Source organism: Somniosus microcephalus, chromosome 4, assembly GCF_052327205.1.
Source record: "Somniosus microcephalus isolate GS21.2 chromosome 4, FLI_Smic_1.0, whole genome shotgun sequence".
NCBI classification, from domain to species: Eukaryota; Metazoa; Chordata; class Chondrichthyes; order Squaliformes; family Somniosidae; genus Somniosus; species Somniosus microcephalus.
In genome coordinates, this window is record NC_140990.1 from 4829322 (window position 1) to 4854044 (window position 24723).

A 24723-nucleotide genomic window follows, 5' to 3' on the forward strand; every position below is an offset into this window, starting at 1 on the left:
GCTTTGTTTAACGCTTAGACCGAGGGCCGAGTAGTTTTCTTACCTCGCCCCTCATCTTGGAAACCCCCTTAACATCCAGCAATCTGCTCAGGGTTATCTGGAGCGCAGAGTGGGGAGTTATTCAACCATGGGAGAGCGGAGATGGTTGGCCCCCCTCCCACCCCCCATCTTTTCAGAGGAGTGGGTGGGAGGAACTTTCACCTCGTCTGCCCGTGGCCGACACACTGGGAGAGACGTGGCTCGGGGGCCTGGGTCGGTGCGGAAAGACCAGCATTTATTGCCCATCCCTAGTTGCCCCTTGAGAAGGTGGTGGTGAGTAAAAATCCCGAAATCAGGGGTCCCGACCCCATTCCGCACCCAACCTGCCTCCGTGCCAGTTTCAAAGAAAGTGGGTACCCGCCCCGCACTGGGACCTGCCTACCCGAGGCGGGAAGGGATTAGTGCCAATTAACTGCCTGTTAACAGGTAGTTAACAGGCAGTTTTTAGCCTAATCCCTATTTTTAATGTTGAAGTGTGGGATTCTCGACGGCTCCAAACCACGCCAAGTTAGCGAGGCGGGCCGTCGGGTTGAAGGACTTGGAGGGGTCGAGATGTCGGTGTTCAGTTGAGTGATGTGTGCATGAGTGCAAAGGTAAGTGTGTTTGGTGTGTCTAAAGTGTGTAAAGAAGTTTAAATGACCTTTTCTTACCTTTTCAGCCTTCCTTCCTTTAGGTCTCGGGAGTCCCTCATCTCATCAGCACAGAAAGCAGAATGGCTGCGAACTGTCAGAAGTGACAGCCTTCAGCTTTCTGTGCCGGCGAGATTTCTAACTGAGTCTGGGTAGAAGGACTCCGGTTCGAAGTAAGACTGTCAGTGTTTGACAGCTTCAAACAGCTGCGAAACGCTGATATTTCATCTGTCAAAACCTCTTGACAGATGAAATGTCAATCTGTGATGTCACCTGTTGCCGGGTGGCCCTTAATTGGCCTGCTGAGCCCCGCTGGGCGGGCTCAACAAGGTCAATCAAGTTAAAATCACGTGGATTGGCCACATCTTGATGGAGGCGGGACTACAACCCCGAAAGTTGTAGTCCCGCCTCCAACCCGACTCCTCAATGAAAATCCAGCCCATAGAGTACAAAAGCAAAGAAATTATATTAAACCTTTATAAAACACTGGTTAGGCCTCAGCTGGAGTATTGTGTTCAATTCTGGGCACCACACTTTAGGAAAGATGTCAAGGCCTTGGAGAGGGTGCAGAAGGGATTGACCAGAATGGTACCAGGGATGAGGGACTTCAGTTATGTGGAGAGACTGGAGAAGCTGGGATTGTTCTCCTTAGAGCAGAGAAGGTTAAGGGGAGATTGACCAGAATGGTACCAGGGATGAGGGACTTCAGTGATGCGGAGAGACTGGAGAAGCTGGGGTTGTTCTCCTTAGAGCAGAGAAGGTTAAGGGGAGATTGACCAGAATGGTACCAGGGATGAGGGACTTCAGTTATGTGGAGAGACTGGAGAAGCTGGGGTTGTTCTCCTTAGAGCAGAGAAGGTTAAGGGGAGATTGACCAGAATGGTACCAGGGATGAGGGACTTCAGTGATGTGGAGAGACTGGAGAAGCTGGGGTTGTTCTCCTTGGAGCAGAGAAGGTTAAGAGGAGATTTGATAGAGGGGTTCAGAATCATGGAGGGTTTAGATAGAGTAAATAAGGAGAAACAGTTTTCAGTAGTTACTGCACAGAAACAGGCCATTCAGCCCAACTGGTCCATGCCGGTGTTTATGCTCCACTCAAGCCTCTCCCACCCTTTTCATCGAACCCCATCAGCATATCCTTCTATTCCTTTCTCCCGCTTGTAAGAACATAAGAAATAGGAGCAGGAGTAGCCCATTCGGCCCTTCGAGCCTGCTCCGCCATTCAATGAGATCATGGCTGATCTTCTGCCCCAACTCCATTCACCGGCCCTATCGCCATATCCCTTGATGCCCTTACTAGTCAGAAATCTATCGACTTCTGTTTTGAATATACCCAATGACTGAGCCTCCACAGCCCTCTGGGGTAGAGAATTCCAAAGATTCACCACCCTCTGTGTGAAGAAATTTCTCCTCATCTCAGTCCTGAATGGCCGACCCTTTATCCTGAGGCTGTGGCCCCTGGTTCTCGACTCCCCAGCCAAGGGAAACATTCTCCCAGCATCCACCCTGTTAAGCCCTGTAATAATTTTGTATGCTTCAATGAGATCCCCTCTCATTCTTCTGAATTCAAGAGAATACAGGCCTAGTTTACTCATTGTCTTCTCATACGACAGTCCCGCCATCCCAGGAATCAATCTCGTGAACCTTCGTTGCACTCCCTCTATGGCAGGGAAATCATTCCTTAGATAAGGAGACCAAAATTATACACAATACCCCTTGGTTAGATCACACTTGGAGCACTGTGCACAGTCCTGGTCTCCACATACCTTGGTTAGACCACACTTGGAGCACTGTGCACAGTTCTGGTCTCCATATACCTTGGTTAGACCACACTTGGAGCACTGTGCACAGTTCAGGTCTCCATATACCTTGGTTAGACCACACTTGGAGCACTGTGCACAGTTCTGGTCTCCATCTACCTTGGTTAGACCACACTTGGAGCACTGTGCACAGTTCTGGTCTCCATATACCTTGGTTAGACCACACTTGGAGCACTGTGCACAGTCCTGGTCTCCATATACCTTGGTTAGACCACACTTGGAGCACTGTGCACAGTTCTGGTCTCCATATACCTTGGTTAGACCACACTTGGAGCACTGTGCACAGTCCTGGTCTCCACATACCTTGGTTAGACCACACTTGGAGCACTGTGCACAGTTCTGCTCTCCATATACCTTGGTTAGACCACACTTGGAGCACTGTGCACAGTCCTGGTGTCCATATACCTTGGTTAGACCACACTTGGAGCACTGTGCACAGTTCTGGTCCCCGTATACCTTGGTTAGACCACACTTGGAGCACTGTGCACAGTCCTGGTCTCCATATACCTTGGTTAGACCACACTTGGAGCACTGTGTACAGTTCTGGTCTCCACATACCTTGGTTAGACCACACTTGGAGCACTGTGCACAATTCTGGTCTCCACATACCTTGGTTAGACCACACTTGGAGCACTGTGTACCGTTCTGGTCTCCACATACCTTGGTTAGACCACACTTGGAGCACTGTGCACAATTCTGGTCTCCACATACCTTGGTTAGACCACACTTGGAGCACTGTGCACAGTTCTGGTCTCCACATACCTTGGTTAGACCACACTTGGAGCACTGTGCACAGTTCTGGTCTCCATATACCTTGGTTAGACCACACTTGGAGCACTGTGCACAGTTCTGATCTCCATATTACAAAAAGGATATAGAGGCACTGGAGAAGGTGCAAAAATGATTTACAAGGTTAATACCAGAACTGAGAGGTTATACATATCAGGAAAGATTGAACAGGCTGTGGACTCACCAGGGCCCTATATGATTGGAGTAAGACTTCTTTACTTACCTGTTTCCACTTCAATGCATCTATGCTTTTCATCTCCATCACTCCCTGTGGTAGCAAGTTCCACATTCTCACCACTCTCTGGGTAAAGAAGTTTCTCCTGAATTCCCGATTGGGTGTATCAGCGACGATCTTATATTTACGGCCCCCAGTGCTGGTCTCAGCCACAAGCGGAAACATCTTCTCCACGGCTACACTATCAAACCCTTTCATAATCTTGAAGACCTCTATCAGGTCCCCCCTCACTCTTCTCTTTTCCAGAGAAATGTGCCCCAGGCTGTTCAATCTTTCCTGATGGTTATAACCTCTCAGTTCTGATATCATCCTTGTAAATCTTTTTTGCACCTTCTCCAGTGCCTCGATATCGTTTTTATAATATGGAGACCAGAACTGTGCACAGTGCTCCAAGTGTGGTCTAACCAAGGTATGTGGAGACCAGAACTGTGCACAGTGCTCCAAGTGTGGTCTAACCAAGGTATATGGAGACCAGAACTGTGCACAGTGCTCCAAGTGTGGTCTAACCAAGTACGTGGAGAGCAGAACTGTGCACAGTGCTCCAAGTGTGGTCTATCCAAGGTATATGGAGACCAGAACTGTGCACAGTGCTCCAAGTGTGGTCTAACCAAGCTATATGGAGACCAGAACTGTGCACATTACTGCAAGTGAGGCCTAACCAAGGTATATGGAGACTAGAACTGTGCACAGTGCTCCAAGTGCGGTCTATCCAAGGTATGTGGAGACCAGAACTGTGCACAGTGCTCCAAGTGTGGTCTAACCAAGCTATATGAAGACCAGAACTGTGCACAGTGCTCCAAGTGTGGTCTAACCAGGGTATATGGAGACCAGAACTGTGCACAGTGTTCCAAGTGTGGTCTAATCAAGGTATATGGAGACCAGCACTTTGCACAGTGCTCCAAGTGTGGTCTAACCAAGCTATATGGAGACCAGAACTGTGCACAGTGCTCCAAGTGTGATCTAACCAAGGTATGTGGAGACCAGAACTGTGCACAGTGCTCCAAGTGTGGTCTAACCAAGGTATATGGAGACCAGAACTGTGCACAGTGCTCCAAGTGAGGTCTATCCAAGGTATACGGAGACCAGAACTGTGCACAGTGCTCCAAGTGTGGTCTAACCAAGGTATGTGGAGACCAGAACTGTGCACAGTGCTCCAAGTGTGGTCTAACCAAGGTATGTGGAGACCAGAACTGTGCACAGTGCTCCAAGTGTGGTCTAACCAGGGTATGTGGAGACCAGGGCCTAGAAATTGAGTTGGCGCCGCGCCAGGGCTTTCGCGCCGGAAATTTAGCGCCGGCGCTAAGTCCCCCTGCGCGCGCCAAAAATTCAGTAGCGCGGCGCCCAGATGGCTGCTGGCGCTACTGGCGGGCGTGAGCGCCTCCCAATGGGCGCTGACTGCCGCATTGCGGCGCTAATCCGGCGCTGCGGGACCCGATGCGGTGCGGCAGGCTGGGGAAGTGCAGGCCTCCTCCTTCAGTTAAGGAGGAGCTGCCTGCACTCGCCCGCTGTCCGTTCAAATATTGAAAAAAATGAGCCCGGCACCTCGGACAAGTGCCGGGCTTGCAGGCCAGACGCATCTGTTCCGCGGGGGGGGGGGGAGGAGTCCGGGGAGGGAGGTGCGGGCAGGCGGCCGGCGGGAAAGCGGCCGGCCGCCGCGCGACCTTAATGCGCCGGCGCTAACTCGGGGAAGACTCGGTTGAAAAAATCTTAGTTGCGGCTGCCACGGGCGAAGCGGCCGCAACTCAATTTCGGCGCTGGGGCCCGTCACCACGGCAACCGGGACGCTGCGCACACCGATGACGTCATCGGTGCCGGCGCAGTGCAACCGGTGTAACGCCGACGGAAGGGCCCCACTGAATTTTCAAACTGGCCATAACTGCGGCGCTAGGCCCTCCAGCGCCCCAAATGGGGCGCTAAGCCTACTGAATTTTCAGCCCCAGAACTGTGCACAGTGCTCCAAGTGGGGTCTATCCAAGGTATATGGCGACTAGAACTGTGCACAGTGCTCCAAGTGTGGTCTAACCAAGGTATATGGCGACTAGAACTGTGCACAGTGCTCCAAGTGTGGTCTAACCAAGGTATGTGGAGACTAGAACTGTGCACAGTGCTCCAAGTGTGGTCTATCCAAGGTATATGGAGACTAGAACTGTGCACAGTGCTCCAAGTGTGGTCTAACCAAGGTATGTGGAGACCAGAACTGTGCACAGTGCTCCAAGTGAGGTCTAACCAAGGTATATACAGACTAGCACTGTGCACAGTGCTCCAAGTGTGGTCTGAATGTGTGATCTAGCCTGGAGACCCTCGGTTGTGTATCAATCGCACGTCACTGACCTTCGCTGTTGACCTGTGTCCTGATCGGCTCAGTCAGTGTCCGGTGAGACACCAGGCAGGCGTAGAGTGATCCTGATGTCCACTGTGAGCTGGAGGCGGCCAGTCTGCTGATCAGGGTATAACTCCCATCCGGTTGAATGGAGGGGCCGGTGTCCGCGAGGCCTGAACTGACCGGCTGACCGTCCACCTCCCAGGAGAGCGAGATGTTCCGCGGGTAGAAACCGGTGGCTCCACAGATGAGCTTGATGTCGCTCCCGGCCGTGATCTCCTCCGGAGGAGGGTGGTGGAGGAAGGTGGAGGGAGGCTGCGGAGAGCGCACTGCAAAGGAGAGGGTTAAACATTGTGAAGATCATTCTCCGGGTAATATCACTTTGAACAAACTCCCATTTATATAGCGCCTTTATCGTAGCGAAACATCCCAAGGTGCTTCACAGGAGCGATTATCAAACAACACTTGACACCGAGCCTGGGTGTCCTTGTACACGAATCACCGAAAGTTAACATACACGTACAGCAAGCAGTTAGGAAAGCAAATAGTATGTTAGCCTTTATTACAAGAGGATTTGGATATAAGAATAAAGACGTCTTAATTATATAGTGCCCTGGGGAGACCACACCTGGAGTATTGTGGACAGTTTTGGTCTCCTTAGCTAAGGAAGGATATACTTGCCATAGACGGAGTGCAACGAAGGTTCACCAGACTGGTTCCTGGGATGGGGGGATTATGTCTATGAGGACAGATTGAGCAGACTAAACATAGAAATATAGAAGATAGGAGCAGGAGTAGGCCATTCGGCCCCTCGAGCCTGCTCCGCCATTTAATGAGATCATGGCTGATCATCCAAATTCAGTACCCTGTCCCTGCCTTCTCCCCATATCCCTTGATCCCTTCAGCCTTAAGAAATATATCCAACTTGAATATATTTAATGAATTGGCCTCTACTGCCTTCTGTGGTAGAGAATTCCACATGTTCACCACTCTCTGGGTGAAGAAATTCCTCCTCATCTCTGTCCTTATCCTCAGACTGTGATCCCTGGTTCTGGACTCCCCGACCATCGGGAACATCCTTCCTGCATCTAGTCTGTCTAGTCCTGTTAGAATTTTATAAGTTTCAATGAGATCCCCTCTCATTCTTCTAAACTCCAGCGAATATAAGCCCAATCGACCCAATCTCTCCTCATACGTCATTCCTGCCATCCCAGGTATCAGTCTGGTGAATCTTCGCTGCACTCCCTCCATGGCAAGAACATCCTTCCTCAGATAAGGCGACGAAAACTGCACACAATACTCAAGGTGTGGTCTCACCAAGGCCCTGTACAACTGCAGCAAGACATCCTTGTTCCTGTACTCGAACCCTCTCGCTACAAAGGCCAACATACCATTTGCCTTCTTAACCGCCTGCTGCACCTGCATGCTTACCTTCAGCGACTGGTGCACAATGACACCCAGGTCTCATTGCACTTCCCCTTCTCCCACTGTTCAGATAATAATTTGCCTTCCTGTTTTTGCCACCAAAGTGGATAACCTCGCATTTATCCACATTATATTGCATCTGCCATGCTTCTGCCCAATCACCCAACCTGTTCAAATCATACTGGAGTTTCTCGGCATCCTCCTCACAGCACACACACCCACCCAGCTTTGTGTCGTCTGCAAACTTGGAGATATTACATCTAGTTCCCTCGTCTTGATCATTAATATATATTGTGAATAGCTGGGGTCCAAGGACCGATCCCTGCGGTACCCCACTAGTCACTGCCTGCCACTCGGAAAAAGACCCGTTTATTCCTCAGACTAGACCTATATTCTCTGGAGTTCAGAAGAAAGAGAGGTGATCTCATTGAAACATACAAAATTCTTACAGGGCTTGACAGGGTAGATGCAGGGAGGATGTTTCACCGGGCTGGGGAGTCTAGAACCAGTGGTCACAGTCTCAGAATTAGGGGTCGGCTATTTAGGACTGAGATGAGAAATTTCTTCACTCAGAGGGCGGTGAATCTTTGGAATTCTCTACCCAGAGGGCTGTGGAGGCTCCGTCGTTGAGTATATTCAACACAGAGATCAATAGATTTTTGAATATTAAAGGAATCAAGGGATATGGGGATAGTGGGGGGAAGTGGAGTTGAGGTAGAAGATCAGCCATGATCTTATTGAATGGAGGAGCAGGTTCGAGGAGCCAAATGGCCTAATCCTGCTCCGGTTTCTTATGTTCCTCTGTTAACCCATGCGGTACCTGCCCTGGGAGTGTTTGATGGGACAGTGTAGAGGGAGCTTTACTCTGTATCTAACCCATGGTGTACCTGCCCCGGGAGTGTTTGATGGGACAGTGTAGAGGGTGATTTACTCTGTATCTAACCCGTGCTGTACCTGCCTTGGGAGTTTTAAATGGGACAGTGTAGAGGGAGCTTTACTCTGTATCTAACCCGTGCTGTACCTGCCCCGGGATTGTTTGATGGGGCAGTGTAGAGGGAGCTTTACTCTGTATCTAACCCGTGCTGTACCTGCCCTGGGAGTGTTTGATGGGACAGTGTAGAGGGAGCTGTACTCTATCTAAGGGATGAGGTGTATCTTACCGTCTTGTTTGCTGAGGGTCTGTGTCAGCGGAGCTGTTGAGGAAAGGTGTTTGACCAGACAGGTGAAGATCGAGCCCGAATCCCATTCCCGGACAGGGACCTTTAGCGTGCTGCCGGAGCTGTGGGTCCCATTCTCGTGTTGGGTTGTGTTTCCTGGCTCCGAGGAGAAGGATGTCTGGTGGTTATTGATGAGCCAGGTGAAGGAGATGTTCCTGGGGTGAAATCCGACTGCCCGACACCCCAACGTGGCGGTCCCGTAAGTGTCCATTTCATCGTAGGTGGGGGGTAGGACGTAGACGCTGGGAACCGTAGGGTATCGGGCTGGAGATCCACCGGAGAGAGGGCGGAATGAAGATATTAGTGGGCGGCGAGAGATCAGGACCACCTTGGAATCCCCCAGTTAACAGACCCCCAGACTGGGGGGAAGAGTGAGATCAGCCCCTCACTCGGAGCCCCCCAGTTAACAGACCCCCAGACTGGGGGGAAGAGTGAGATCAGCCCCTCACTCGGAGCCCCCCAGTTAACAGACCCCCAGACTGGGGGGAAGAGCGAGATCAGCCCCTCACTCGGAGCCCCCCAGTTAACAGACCCCCGGACTGGGGAGGAAGAGTGAGATCAGCCCCTCACTCGGAGCCCCCCAGTTAACAGACCCCCAGACTGGGGGGAAGAGTGAGATCAGCCCCTCACTCGGAGCCCCCCAGTTAACCGGACCCCCAGACTGGGGGGAAGAGTGAGATCAGCCCCTCACTCGGAGCCCCCCAGTTAACCGGCCCCCCAGACTGGGGGGAAGAGCGAGATCAGCCCCTCACTCGGAGCCCCCCAGTTTACCGGACCCCCAGACTGGGGGGGGAAGAGCGAGATCAGCCCCTCACTCGGAGCCCCCCAGTTAACCGGCCCCCCAGATTGGGGGGAGCAACGTTGGAGTTTTTCCGACATCAGGGATGTGATTCCGCGAGGACTCATTAATGACAATCGCGGGAACCCGCTGGATTGAAATGGAAGGGGAGTGGGGGGGGGTGGGCCCGGGGGGGTGGGCTCGGGGAGGAACGCCCCTCGCAATCCGTTTCCCAGGTCACAAACCTCCCCCCGGCGACTGGGAGCCAAGCCCAGGGTTTATCCCAGTAAACCTCCAACCCCCAACTCTCAAATCCCCACCACCAATCTCCACCACAAACCCCCAGCCCAACTGCCCTCCCTAACCCCCGACCCCCTCGCTGCCCGTCCAACTCCCCTCCCCCCACCCCCCACAACAAACCCCAGCAGTCCACACACTCACCTCTGGTCCGGATCTCCTTGACGATCGGGTGGGTCAGCGTCTGGTGTGAGACCACACACTGGTACTTGTCCACATTCACCCAGTCCCGGCCCCCGACCTCCAGCTGACTGACGGTGGTGTACCGATCCACGGGGTCTCGGGATAGAGGCTGCTCGGTGATTCCTGACGTCACTCGTCTTCCGTCCGAGAACCAGGAGATCCGGACACTGGGCGGGTAGAATCCACTGACTAGGCAGAGCAGGGGGGTGAAACCGTTCTCCGAGATCTCCCCCGGGGGCGGGTAATGAAGCTGGACAGAGGGAGGAGAGGACGGTGGCACTGTAACAAGAATCAAAGGGTCAGTCACTGGCCGGAGTGTCTCTGGACCAGAATCAGGGGTCAATCACTGACCTCAGTGTGTCTGGCCCAGAATCGAGAGGTCAATCACTGACCTCAGTGTCTCTGGCCCAGAATCGAGGGTCAATCACTGACCTCAGTGTCTCTGGCCCAGAATCGAGGGTCAATCACTGACCTCAGTGTCTCTGGCCCAGAATCGAGGGGTCAGTCACTGACCTCAGTGTCTCTGGCCCAGAATCGAGGGGTCAATCACTGACCTCAGTGTCTCTGGCCCAGAATCGAGAGGTCAATCACTGACCTCAGTGTGTCTGACCCAGAATCGAGAGGTCAGTCCCTGACCTTGGTGTGTCTGGCCCAGAATCGAGGGGTCAACCACTGACCTTAGTGTCTGGCCCAGAATCGAGGGGTCAATCACTGACCTCAGTGTCTGGCCCAGAATCGAGAGGTCAATCACTGACCACAGTGTGTCTGGCCCAGAATCGAGAGGTGAATCACTGACCTCAGTGTCTCTGGCCCAGAATCGAGAGGCCAATCACTGACCTCAATGTGTCTGGCCCAGAATCGATGGGCCGAATGGGTAAAGGGCAGGTGTAAGACACCCTACTCGTGTTCACATATAAGATTAGGATTTTGTTTAATCTCATATCATAGAACCCTAGAATGATACAGCACCGAAGGAGGCCATTCGGCCCATCCTGCCTGTGCCGGCTCTGTTGAACAAGCTGTCCAATTAATCCCCATTCCCCCTGTTCTTTCCCGTATAACCCTGCAAATTTTTCTCCTTCAAGTATTTATCCCCTTTTGAAAGTTACTATTGAATCTGCTTCCACGGCCCTTTCAGGCAGCGCATTCCAGATCACAACAACTCGCTGCGTTAGATATGATTAAGGATTTTGCTTTCTTTTAACCTGTGGATGGCTTGTGGATTTGTACTGAGGCTGGAAATAATGGTTAAGCTGTTCAGTCCCGAGGATGGTTCAGGGCTCAATGTATCATTTCTCAGTTGAGCTGACTGCGCGGTTTGTTTCTTGTTCAACTGCAGGATGTGTGGTCCGTGACTCAACGTTTAGCATACAGTGTGAAACGAGATAGCTGAGGAAGTCTCGAGTTCGGAAAAGGAACGATGGGCTCAACGTCATGAGTTACACGATGAGAAACTTAGAAACATAGAAAATTAGGAGCAGGAGTCGGCCATTCGGCCCTTCGAGCCTGCTCCGCCATTCAGTTTCACCCAGAGAGTGGTGAACCTGTGGAATTCTCTACCACAGAAGGCAGTGGAGGTCACAGAATCACAGAAACCCCACAGTGCAGATAGAGGCCATTTCGGCCCATCGAGCCTGCACCGACACATATCCCACCCGATCCCCGTAACCCCTACACCAACACATATCCCACCCTATCCCCGTAACCCCACGTATTTAATCCCCCTAACACTGAGGGTCAATTTATCATAGCCAATCATCCTAACCCGCACATCTTTGGACTGTGGGAGGAAACCGGAGCACCCGGAGGAAACCCACGCAAACACGGGGAGAATGTACAAACTCCACACAGACAGTCGCCCGAGGCCGGATTCGAACCCGGGTCCCTGGCGCTGTGAGGCAACAGTGCTAACCACTATGCCACCGTATTCATTAAATATATTCAAGAAGGAGTTGGATATATTTCTTAAGGCTAAAGGGATCAAGGGATATGGGGAGAAAACTGGGACCGGGTACTGAATTTGGATGATCAGCCATGATCGCATTGAATGGCGGAGCAGGCTCGACGGGCCGAATGGCCTACTCCTGCTCCTATCTTCTATGTTTCTATGTTTCAATATGATCATGGCTGATCCTCTACCTCGATACCATATTCCCGCTCTCTCCCCTTACCCTTTGATGCCTTTTGTGTCTAGAAATCTATCTCCTTCCTTCTTAAATAACGGCCCAGAAATTCGGGGCTCCACGGGTGAGTCCGCGCTGGACATTCATCCGTAAGCCCAATGGAAGTGCCGGTTTCGTGCATGCACTGCGCATGCGCGGGAAACCGGAGCTTCCGTTCACTTGAAGGAAAGGGTTCACAGGTCGAACACCTGCGCGGGAGAGGCAGCGCGTGCGCATCGAACTTACGTTTTTTTTTCCAGCTTTCTCCGGGAGGGTAAGTCTCCAGCAGTTACACATGTAAAAAGCAGGCGCAAGGCCTGCTTTTAAGAAGGTAAGTGGTGAATTAATTAAAATAAAACATTTTTTCCACAGGTTTATTATTTTTAAATACTTTTAAGAAAGGTAAGTTTACTTTTAGCCCCATTAGAAAATGTAATTTATTTTTTCAAAAATGTAAATTATTGTTTAAAATAGTTATTTTACATAATTTATAGTTATTTTAAAAATGTGATGTTTTTTAAAATTTATTTGAAGTTTTAGTGATGTTTTGGGGCTTATAGTATTTATAGGTCAAACTTATGAATGAAGCATTCCCTGCTCCAATTGGCTCTCCATGGCCTACATGATCCCAGGGGACGCTTCGAACTAACTGCGCCCCTGGGATACTCGAGCACTGGAGCAGGCCCAGGATCGGAATCCCACGCGGGCCCACAGCTCAACGGCCGGCGCGCTAGGTAAGTCCAGGTCGGGGGCTTGCACCCGCGGGAAGCCCCTGACGCGAATTTCTGGGCTTGGGGGGGCGGTTTTCTGACGCCGGAGGAGGCGGGTTTGGAGTCAGGAACGGTGGGAAAATTAGAATCAATGAGGTCGGGTTCGAAACCCGACTCCAACCCGCCTCCGCGGGATTTTGCCGGTGCCGGTTTTGGAGGTCGGGACACGCTCCCGCCTCCAGCTGGCCATTGCTTTAATTAACATCTGCAAATGCTTGTTAAGGGGCCTCTCTAAGCCTATTTTGAGAGGCCCTCGTGAATTTCCAATCATTTCGGCGTGCTTCATGCAACTCCTGAACCACGCCAGGTAAACCTGGCGGGTTGGCTCGTGGGTGGTCTCCTCACTGCTGCAGGTCTAACAAGACATCGTTCACTGCAGCAAGGCTTACTTGCAGGTGCCAGACCGTGGCTTTACAAGGTCTCTGAGCCCTTTCAGAAGGCCTTCCGAAGTTGGAGATACTGCAGCTTGACTCCATCAACTGTGGGACCTCCTGGGAAGACCCTCGCCCCGCTGGCAATGAGCGCTTCCCCAGAGGAGGCATCTGCAAGCAGAATGGGAATCATTCATTACCTTTCATCTTGGACCTCAGATGAGGAGGAGGAGGAGGATCTGGAGGAGGAGGTCAGAGCAGGAGGAGGTCAGAGCGCCGGTGTTTCGACCTGCGGCAGTGGCAGCACGCGAGCCCATGGCTGCCAGGGATGCAAGGGATGAACTTATCATGGCCAGATTTGTATAGGTTGGCCAAGTTGGCACATGTCCTTGGCTCCATGTTAGGGCTTCATTGACAATGGACATGACTCTCTGGCCTCCTTTCAGTCAGGCCACCAACCTGACAATGCAAGTGTGGCGTTGCCCGCAATGTGGAGCTGCCTTAGGCGAAAGAACAGATGCCATAACGCCAACATTTTAGCATCAAATCATGTTAATGCTTTCCAACAGGGATGGCATTTCATCAATACACAGAAACAGTCTCCCAATCTGCACACAGATCTGGAGCTTATATCTCTTGCCAGCTGTACCCACACAGCCTTGGTTTCTTTGGCAGGCCTCTTCCTCTGAGATGAGTGGAAGAGCACCTCCATGCTAGTTCTCACACCCTCAAGCAACATTTGCAGCGCCTCATCCGAGAGCCTCGGGGAGGCCCTTGCCTTGGAATTGGACATAGTGGTTTCTCAAAAGATGTTGGAGGCGGTGCAGGAGACGCAGAAATGCTGTGGAGTGAGCCAAGGGAGCAAGAAGCCATAAAATCAGACTGGAAAAGTGCTGTCAACAGAGGCGAGTTTCCGTCCCAATACACTAATTGAGCAAGGGCATCCCACACCTCTGAAATCAACTGGCCAATCAGGGGAAAATCTCAATTATTTGAAAACTAGCAGTGGAGGCGGGTTTCAGACACACCCAAGCCATAAACCCGCCTCCAGTGGGAAAATCACCCCCTTGGCCTCCACAGCCCTCTGTGGTAGAGAATTCCACAGGTTCACCACTCTCTGAGTGAAGAAATTTCTCATCTCAGTCCTACTAGAAACATAGATAAGGGAGAACCAGTAGATGTGGTGTATTTGGACTTTCAGAAGGCTTTCGATAAGGTCCCGCATAAGAGATTAGCGTGTAAAGTTAAGGCACATGGGATTGGGGGCAAGGTACTGACTTGGATAGAGAACTGGTTGGCAGACAGGAAGCAAAGAGTTGGAATAAATGGGTCTTTTTCCAAGTGGCAGGCAGTGACTAGTGGGGTACCGCAGGGATCGGTCCTAGGACCCCAGCTATTCACAATATATATTAATGATCCAGACGGTGGAACTAAATGTAATATCTCCAAGTTTGCAGACGACACAAAGCTGGGTGGGCGTGTGTGCTGTGAGGAGGATGCCGAGAAACTCCAGTATGATTTGGACAGGTTGGGTGATTGGGCAGAAGCATGGCAGATGCAGTATAATGTGGATAAATGCGAGGTTATCCACTTTGGTGGCAAAAACAGGAAGGCAGATTATTATCTGAACGGCAATAGATTGGGAGAAGGGGAAGTGCAACGAGACCTGGGTGTCCTTGTGCATCAGTCGCTGAAGGTAAACATGCAGGTGCAGCAGGTGGTTAAGAAGGGAAATGGTATGTTGGCCTTCGTAGCGAGAGGGTCCGAGTACAGGAACAAGGATGTCTTGCTGCAGTTGTACAGGGCCATTTAGGACTGAGATGAGGAGGAATTTCTTCACCCAGAGAGTGGTGAACCTGTGGAATTCTCTACCACAGAAGGCAGTAGAGGCCAATTCATTAAATATATTCAAGAAGGAGTTAGATATATTTCTTAAGGCTAAAGGGATCAAGGGATATGGGGAGAAGGCAGGGACAGGGTACTGAATTTGGATGATCAGCCATGATCGCATTGAATGGCGGAGCAGGCTCGAGGGGCCGAATGGCCTACTCCTGCTCCTATCTTCTATGTTTCTATGTTTCTATTCAGTCCTAATAGAAACATTAATGTTAAACACGTTAGCATCTCATTTCTGCCGGTCTTCTTCACAATCACACTTATCACAACAAGGGCAGTGTGCGTGACTAGAGGTCTATAAAGACCTTGAGATTTTCTTTTAGCAGAGAGGGACAAGGACGAAAGGTTCGACGATGATTAGGTAGACGGGGTTAATTGTGTTTACTTCGCGGCTTGGTTCAGCACATTAAAAGGTTTAAGTTGAAACCATATTTGGCATCAGATTCTAATTCTCTGACACAGGGCAATGGGACTAAGGAGGGAGCTCGGTCCGAGAGAGGACACGGGGGCGATGGGCTGAATTTCCTCGTGTGCTGTAAAATTCTCTCACTTTATGATCCTTGAGACACAGATATAAACAACAAACTCTAGGATGCTTGGAATTCCCACTTCAGGTTCTTCCCCTGCGGGAATCCTCACCCCCAAACTGTGGGACTACTCACTCCCAAAATTGTGGGACTCCTCACTCCCAAAACTGTGCGACTCTTCACCCCCAAACTGTGCAACTCTTCAACCCAAACTGTGGGACCCCTCACTCCCAAACTGTGGGACCCCTCACTCCCAAACTGTGGGGCCCCTCACTCCCAAACTGTGGGGCCCCTCACTCCCAAACTGTGGGACCCCTCACTCCCAAACTGTGGGACCCCTCACTCCCAAACTGTGGGACCCCTCACTCCCAAACTGTGGGACCCCTCACTCCCAAACTGTGGGACCCCTCACTCCCAAACTGTGGGACCCCTCACTCCCAAACTGTGGGACCCCTCACTCCCAAACTGTGGGACCCCTCACTCCCAAACTGTGGGACCCCTCACTCCCAAACTGTGGGACCCCTCACTCCCAAACTGTGGGACCCCTCACTCCCAAACTGTGGGACCCCTCACTCCCAAACTGTGGGACCCCTCACTCCCAAACTGTGGGATCCCTCACTCCCAAACTGTGGGAACCCTCACTCCCAAACTGTGGGACCCCTCACTCCCAAACTGTGGGACCCCTCACTCCCAAACTGTGGGACCCCTCACTCCCAAACTGTGGGACCCCTCACTCCCAAACTGTGGGACCCCTCACTCCCAAACTGTGGGACCCCTCACTCCCAAACTGTGGGACCCCTCACTCCCAAACTGTGGGACCCCTCACTCCCAAACTGTGGGACCCCTCACTCCCAAACTGTGGGACCCCTCACTCCCAAACTGTGGGACCCCTCACTCCCAAACTGTGGGACCCCTCACTCCCAAACTGTGGGACCCCTCACTCCCAAACTGTGGGACCCCTCACTCCCAAACTGTGGGACCCCTCACTCCCAAACTGTGGGACCCCTCACTCCCAAACTGTGGGAACCCTCACTCCCAAACTGTGGGAACCCTCACTCCCAAACTGTGGGACCCCTCACTCCCAAACTGTGGGACTCCTCACTCCCAAACTGTGGGACCCCTCACCCCCAAACTGTGCGACTCTTCACCCCCAAACTGTGGAATTATTCTACCACGAAACTGTGGGACTCCTCACCCTCCAAATTGTGGGACTCATCACTCCCAAAACTGTTTGATTCTTCACCCCCGAAACTGTGGGACTCCTCACCCACAAACTGTGGGACTCCTCACCCCAAACTGTGGGACTCCTCACCCCAAACTGTGGGACTCCTCACCCCCCAAACTGTGGGACTCCTCACCCCAAACTGTGGGACTCCTCACCCCAAACTGTGGGACTCCTCACCCCAAACTGTGGGACTCCTCACCCCAAACTGTGGGACTCCTCACCCCAAACTGTGGGACTCCTCACCCCCAAACTGTGGGACTCCTCACCCCAAACTGTGGGACTCCTCACCCCAAACTGTGGGACTCCTCACCCCAAACTGTGGGACTCCTCACCCCAAACTGTGGGACTCCTCACCCCCCAAACTGTGGGACTCCTCACCCCAAACTGTGGGACTCCTCACCCCCCAAACTGTGGGACTCCTCACCCCCCAAACTGTGGGACTCCTCACCCCCAAACTGTGGGACTCCTCACCCCAAACTGTGGGACTCCTCACCCCAAACTGTGGGACTCCTCACCCCAAACTGTGGGACTCCTCACCCCAAACTGTGGGACTCCTCACCCCAAACTGTGGGACTCCTCACCCCAAACTGTGGGACTCCTCACCCCCCAAACTGTGGGACTCCTCACCCCAAACTGTGGGACTCCTCACCCCAAACTGTGGGACTCCTCACCCCAAACTGTGGGACTCCTCACCCCAAACTGTGGGACTCCTCACCCCAAACTGTGGGACTCCTCACCCCAAACTGTGGGACTCCTCACCCCAAACTGTGGGACTCCTCACCCCAAACTGTGGGACTCCTCACCCCAAACTGTGGGACTCCTCACCCCAAACTGTGGGACTCCTCACCCCAAACTGTGGGACTCCTCACCCCAAACTGTGGGACTCCTCACCCCCAGACTGTGGGGACTCCTCACCCCCCAAACTGTGGGACTCCTCACCCCCAAACTGTGGGCACTCCTCACCCCCCAAACTGTGGGACTCCTCACCACCAAACTGTGGGGACTCCTCACCCCCCAAACTGTGAGACTCCTCACCCCCAAACTGTGAGACTCCTCACCCCCAAACTGTGGGACACCTCACCCCCAAACTGTGGGACTCCTCACCCCCAAACTGTGGGACTCCTCACCCCCCAAACTGTGGGGACTCCTCACTCCACAAACTGTGGGGACTCCTCACCCCCAAACTGTGGGACTCATCACTCCCAAAACTGTTTGATTCTTCACCCCCGAAACTGTGGGACTCCTCACCCACAAACTGTGGGACTCCTCACCCCAAACTGTGGGACTCCTCACCCCAAACTGTGGGACTCCTCACCCCCCAAACTGTGGGACTCCTCACCCCAAACTGTGGGGACTCCTCACCCCTCAAACTGTGGGACTCCTCACCCCAAACTGTGGGACTCCTCACCCCCCAAACTGTGGGACTCCTCACTCCCCAAACTGTGGGACTCCTCACCCCAAACTGTGGGACTCCTCACCCCAAACTGTGGGACTCCTCACCCCAAACTGTGGGACTCCTCACCCCAAACTGTGGGACTCCTCACTCCCCAAACTGTGGGACTCCTCACCCCAAACTGTGGGACTCCTCACCCCAAACTGTGGGACTCCTCACCCCAAACTGTGGGACTCCTCACCCCAAACTGTGGGACTCCTCACCCCAAACTGTGGGACTCCTCACCCCAAACTGTGGGACTCCTCACCCCCGAAACTGTGGGACTCCTCACCCCAAACTGTGGGACTCCTCACCCCAAACTGTGGGACTCCTCACCCCAAACTGTGGGACTCCTCACCCCAAACTGTGGGACTCCTCACCCCAAACTGTGGGACTCCTCACCCCAAACTGTGGGACTCCTCACCCCAAACTGTGGGACTCCTCACCCCAAACTGTGGGACTCCTCACCCCAAACTGTGGGACTCCTCACCCCCAGACTGTGGGGACTCCTCACCCCCCAAACTGTGGGACTCCTCACCCCCAAACTGTGGGGACTCCTCACCCCCCAAACTGTGGGACTCCTCACCCCCAAACTGTGGGACTCCTCACCCCCAAACTGTGGGACTCCTCACCCCCCAAACTGTGAGACTCCTCACCCCCAAACTGTGAGACTCCTCACCCCCAAACTGTGGGACTCCTCACCCCCAAACTGTGGGACTCCTCACCCCCCAAACTGTGAGACTCCTCACCCCCAAACTGTGAGACTCCTCACCCCCAAACTGTGGGACTCCTCACCCCCAAACTGTGGGACTCCTCACCCCCCAAACTGTGGGGACTCCTCACTCCACAAACTGTGGGGACTCCTCACCCCCCAAACTGTGGGACTCCTCACCCCCAAACTGTGGGGACTCCTCACCTCCCAAACTGTGGGGACTCCTCACCTCCCAAACTGTGGGACTCCTCACCCCCCAAACTGTGGGGACTCCTCACCCCCCAAACTGTGGGGACTCCTCACCCCCCAAACTGTGGGACTCCTCACCCCCCAAACTGTGGGGACTCCTCACCCCAAACTGTGGGACTCCTCACCCCCCAAACTGTGGGACTCCTCACCCCCCAAACTGTGGGACTCCTCACTCCACAAACTGTGGAGACTCCTCACCCCCCAAACTGTGGGGACTCCTCACCCCCAAACTGTGGGACTCCTCACCCCCCAAACTGTGGGACTCCTCACTCCACAAACTGTGGGGACTCCTCACCCCCCAAACTGTGGGGACTCCTCACCCCCCAAACTGTGGGACTCCTCACCCCCCAAACTGTGGGACTCCTCACCCCCCAAACTGTGGGACTCCTCACCCTCAAACTGTGGGACTCCTCACCCCCAAACTGTGGGGACTCCTCACCCCCAAACTGTGGGACTCCTCACCCCCAAACTGTGGGGACTCCTCACCCCCCAAACTGTGGGACTCCTCACCCCCCAAACTGTGGGACTCCTCACCCCCCAAACTGTGGGACTCCTCACCCCCCAAACTGTGGGGACTCCTCACCCCCCAAACTGTGGGACTCCTCACCCCCCAAACTGTGGGACTCCTCACCCCCTAACTGTGGGACTCCTCACCCCCAAACTGTGGGACTCCCCACCCCCCAAACTGTGGTGACTCCTCGCCCCCTAAACTGTGATCTCCTCACCCCCAAACTGTGGGGACTCCTCACCCCCAAACTGTGGGGACTCCTCACCCCCAAACTGTGGGGACTCCTCACCCCCAAACTGTGGGGACTCCTCACCCCCAAACTGTGGGGACTCCTCACCCCCAAACTGTGGGGACTCCTCACCCCAAACTGTGGGGACTCCTCACCCCCCAAACTGTGGGGACTCCTCACCCCCAAACTGTGGGGACTCCTCACCCCCCAAACTGTGGGGACTCCTCATCCCCAAACTGTGGGGACTCCTCACCCCCAAACTGTGGGGACTCCTCACCCCCAAACTGTGGGGACTCCTCACCCCCAAACTGTGGGGACTCCTCACCCCCAAACTGTGGGGACTCCTCACCCCCAAACTGTGGGGACTCCTCACCCCCAAACTGTGGGGACTCCTCACCCCCCAAACTGTGGGGACTCCTCACCTCCCGAAACTGTGGTACTCCTCAGCCCCCAAACTGTGGGACTCCTCACCCCTAAACTGTGGGGACTCCTCACACCCCAAACTGTGGGGACTCCTCACCTCCCCAAACTGAGGGACTCCTCAGCCCCCAAACTGTGGGACTCCTCACCCCTAAACTGTGGGGACTCCTCACACCCCAAACTGTGGGGACTCCTCACCCTCAAACTGTACGACTCCACACCCCCAAACTGGGGTATCCCTCCCCAGCAAACTGTTGGACTCCTCACCCCAAAATTCTGTGACTCCTCATCTCTCTAAGTTGTCCCTTTGTCCTAAAATCTGCTGGCCTTAGCGTACCTCCAAACCACCGTTCCCTGAACTGCCTCATCTGATGTCCTCCACCCTCCAAGCTTGGTTGCCGGCCAGCGACTGCCCGTTCCCCTTCCACCCCTCCCCTGCCCCCGAACGGTTTTCGGACGAGCTCCCCTACCGGCCTCGACCTTCAGTGTAGATCCACAGCCGCACCAATCTGTCGCGTCCTTGTCTCCCTGGTGGTCTGTCATTTGACAGAAGTACCTGGTGGAATCTTGCTGCGTGGCATTAGTGATCCGCAGGGACATCTGCTTTCTCCCAAAGTTCTTCTCAGCCACGTAACGGTGAGCATCCCCAGCCATGAAGGTGGGGACCTGTGACTTGGGGCTCCAGTACACCAGCTGCTTGAGGGCCCCACTGCCAGGGGGGACGTAACCCCAGATCAAGTACCGGTTGTCTGTCTTGCGGGAGAATCGGCACTCCATCGTGACCGACTCGCCCTCCCGGACGCTCATTAATGTGGATGAGAATCGGAAGTTCCCACCGCCGGAGGTGAGCCCTGAAAATAGAGAGAGTCACAACTCGTGAATCCTCCCGCCAAAACTAACTCAGGAAATGTAGGAAGGTCGCAACTAAGGCCGCTCTTTGACATTGGTCAAGGTAAAGCTTGGTACAGAACGTTGGATAGACCACACTTGGAGCACTGTGCACAGTTCTGGTCTCCATATACCTTGGTTAGACCACACTTGGAGCACTGTGCACAGTTCTGGTCTCCACATACCTTGGTTAGACCACACTTGGAGCACTGTGCACAGTTCTGGTCTCCATATACCTGGGTTAGACCACGCTTGAAACACTGTGAACAGTTCTGGTCTCCATATACCTTGGTTAGACGACACTTGGAGCACTGTGCACAGTTCAATCTCCATATACCTTGGTTAGACCACACTTGGAGCACTGTGCACAGTTCTGGTCTCCACATACCTTGGTTAGACCACACTTGGAGCACTGTGCACAGTTCTGGTCTCCATATACCTGGGTTAGACCACGCTTGGAGCATTGTGCACAGTTCCGGTCTCCATATACCTTGGTCAGACCACACTTTGAACACTGCGCACAGTTCTGGCCTCCATATACCTTGGTTAGACCACACTTGGAGCACTGTGCACAGTTCTGGTCTCCATATACCTTGGTTAGACCACACTTGGAGCACTGTGCACAGTTCTGGTCTCCATATACCTTGGTTAGACCACACTTGGAGCACTGTGCACAGTTCTGGTCTCCATATACCTTGGATAGACCACACTTGGAGCACTGTGCACAATTCTGGTCTCCATATACCTAGGTTAGACCACACTTGGAGCACTGTGTACATTTCTAGTCTCCATATATCTTCGATAGACATCACTTGGAGCACTGTGCACAGTTCTGGTCCCAATATACCTTGGTTAGATCACACTTGGAGCACTGTGCACAGTTCTGGTCTCCATACACCTTGGTTAGACCACACTTGGAGCACTGTGCACAGTTCTGGTCTCCATATACCTGGGTTAGACCATGCTTGGAGCACTGTGCACAGTTCTGGTCTCCATATACCTGGGTTAGACCATGCTTGAAGCACTGTGCACAGTTCCGGTCTCCATATACCTTGGTTAGACCACACTTGTAGCACTGTGCACAGTTCTGGTCTCCATATACCTGGGTTAGACCACACTTGGAGCACTGTGCACAGTTCAATCTCCATATACCTTGGTTAGACCACGCTTGGAGCATTGTGCACAGTTCCGGTCTCCATATACCTTGGTCAGACCACACTTGGAACACTGCGCACAGTCTGGTCTCCATATACCTTGGTTAGACCACACTTGGAGCACTGTGCACAGTTCTGGTCTCCATATACTTTGGATAGACCACACTTGGAGCACTGTGCACAGTTCTGGTCTCCATATAGCTTGGTAGACTACACTTGGAGCACTGTGCACAGCTCTGGTCTCCATATACCTAGGTTAGACCACACTTGGAGCACTGTGTACATTTCTAGTCTCCATATATCTTCGATAGACATCACTTGGAGCACTGTGCACAGTTCTGGTCCCAATATACCTTGGTTAGATCACACTTGGAGCACTGTGCACAGTTCTGGTCTCCATATATCTGGGTTAGACCACACTTGGAGCACAGTGCACAGTTCTGATCTCCATTTACCTTGGATAGACCACGCTTGGAGCACTGTGCACAGTTCTGGTCTCCATATACCTGGGTTAGACCACACTTGGTGCACTGTGTACAGTTCTAGTCTCCATATGCCTTGGTTAGATCACACTTGGAGCACAGTTCAGGTCTCCATATACCTGGGTTAGACCACACTTGGAGCACTGTGCACAGTCCTGGTCTCCATATACCTGGGTTAGATCACATTTGGGGCACTGTGCACAGTTGTGCTCTCCGTATACCTGGGTTAGACCACATTTGGGGCACTGTGCACAGTTCTGCTCTCCATATATCTGGGTTGGAGCACTGTGCACAGTTGTGCTCTCCGTATACCTGGGTTAGACCACATTTGGGGCACTGTGCACAGTTCTGCTCTCCGTATACCTGGGTTAGACCACATTTGGGGCACTGTGCACAGTTCTGCTCTCCATATATCTGGGTTAGACCACACTTGGAGCACTGTGTACAGATCTGCTCTCCGTATACCTGGGTTATGTAATGATATCAGCAAATAGTGATGGTATTTGCCTGTTTGATTATGATGCCTTACCAGCATATTTGCATGTATTGATTACTTATGCCTGACCAGCAGAGGGCATGTGACAGAGACAAGCAGTTTAGTTTTGGTTTCGCTTTAGATGGATCACTAGCATGGTGTCTCCTGTAATGCTGTTAAAAAGAGTTGAACAGACTTTAGATTAAAAGACTTTGGCATAGAAATTCAGTATAGCCACTTTTGGGGCGGTAAAGTCTGGCGGCCGCTGAAGTTTGTGCCCGGCGCAAAGTCGAGGCCACTTCGCCGATATTCAGTAGCATCGCCCTAAGAGGTTGCTGCAGCGCTAAAACTGGCGATGCACGACTATCTTTAGGCGCTAAGCCGGCGGTGCTGAGCTATACCACCGAGGCCGGGCGCAGCGCAGGTGCAGTGATTTCTTCATTGACGGCAGACACGCTGGCGCCGGCCAGCTCTTAAAGGGGGAAGGGTCGATTTTTTTGGCTGCCACGCCCTGGACACTGCAGCCCTCCACCTAGGCCTGAGCACTGCTGCTGCAACTCTTCACCGCTCAGGACGATGCAGAAGGCCCGGGAGAGAGCGCTGCGCTTCAGCGAGGGTGACCTGAGGCTGCTGGTTAGCGCAGTGGAGCGAAGACGCCATGTTTTGTTCCTTGACAGTGGCAAGAAGCCGGTGCCCAGCGTCTACCGCAAAGCCTGGAGGGAGGTCTCCAACAGGGTGACATCCAACAGTGTGGTTGCCAGGACTCCTGTGCAATGCCGGAAGAAGTTCAACGACCTCACTCGGGTTGTCAGGGTGAGTACCCTTTCCAGTGTCCTCCTCATCCTTGCATGTGCACCTCACATTATGGACAATGGGACCTGAAAGCCCTAATGGCCAGCCCTCACCCAGCAGCTATGGGACTGGCATGAACATCAATTGCACATTCTGCACTTTACACACTGTCCAAGCTATTCGACCATGGGAGGCAGTGCAGACAAGGTCAGGGCTACACACTGTCCAAGCTATTCGACCATGGGAGGCAGTGCAGACAAGATCAGGGCTACACACCGTACTTAGAGGCCGTCCTTTCTCTTGCAGGCCAAGCTGGCTAACAACAGGCGTAGCCAGATTGCGACCGGTGGAGGCCGACCTCAGCACCAAGAGCTCACCGACCTAGACCAGCGCGTGGAGCGCATTATGGGAGTCCGTGTGATTGGCCCCGTTGCCACTGGAGATGCCGACCCTGTTCTGGGCACCAATGGTAAGGGCATCACCTTTTGGACCTCTCTCGTTCCACTTGCGCATCAGATCAGCATCCTTTGCCACTGTCCGACCAATGCGGTGAATGGCACCACTCATGCCTCCCTCGCTGATGCTCTGTCCTCACTCTAAAGCTACTCTTGTGCCTTCCTGCTTTCAGATGGTGAGACGCCAGGTGAGGAGGCGGGCCTTGAAGCTGCCAGTGACAGCCCCTCGGAAGAGGAGGAGGAG

General features: G+C 53.1%; 1 gene segment (V, D, J or C); it reads right to left on the reverse strand.

The window, feature by feature from the left end:
• Positions 1 to 24723, reverse strand: part of LOC147118204 (Ig gamma-2A chain C region-like) — a 52407-nt gene that overhangs the window by 23501 nt on the left and 4183 nt on the right. The window contains 4 exon segments of the C gene segment in view: positions 5844 to 6161; positions 8418 to 8738; positions 9694 to 10011; positions 20704 to 21084. Coding sequence covers positions 5844 to 6161; positions 8418 to 8738; positions 9694 to 10011; positions 20704 to 21084 — 1338 coding nt within the window.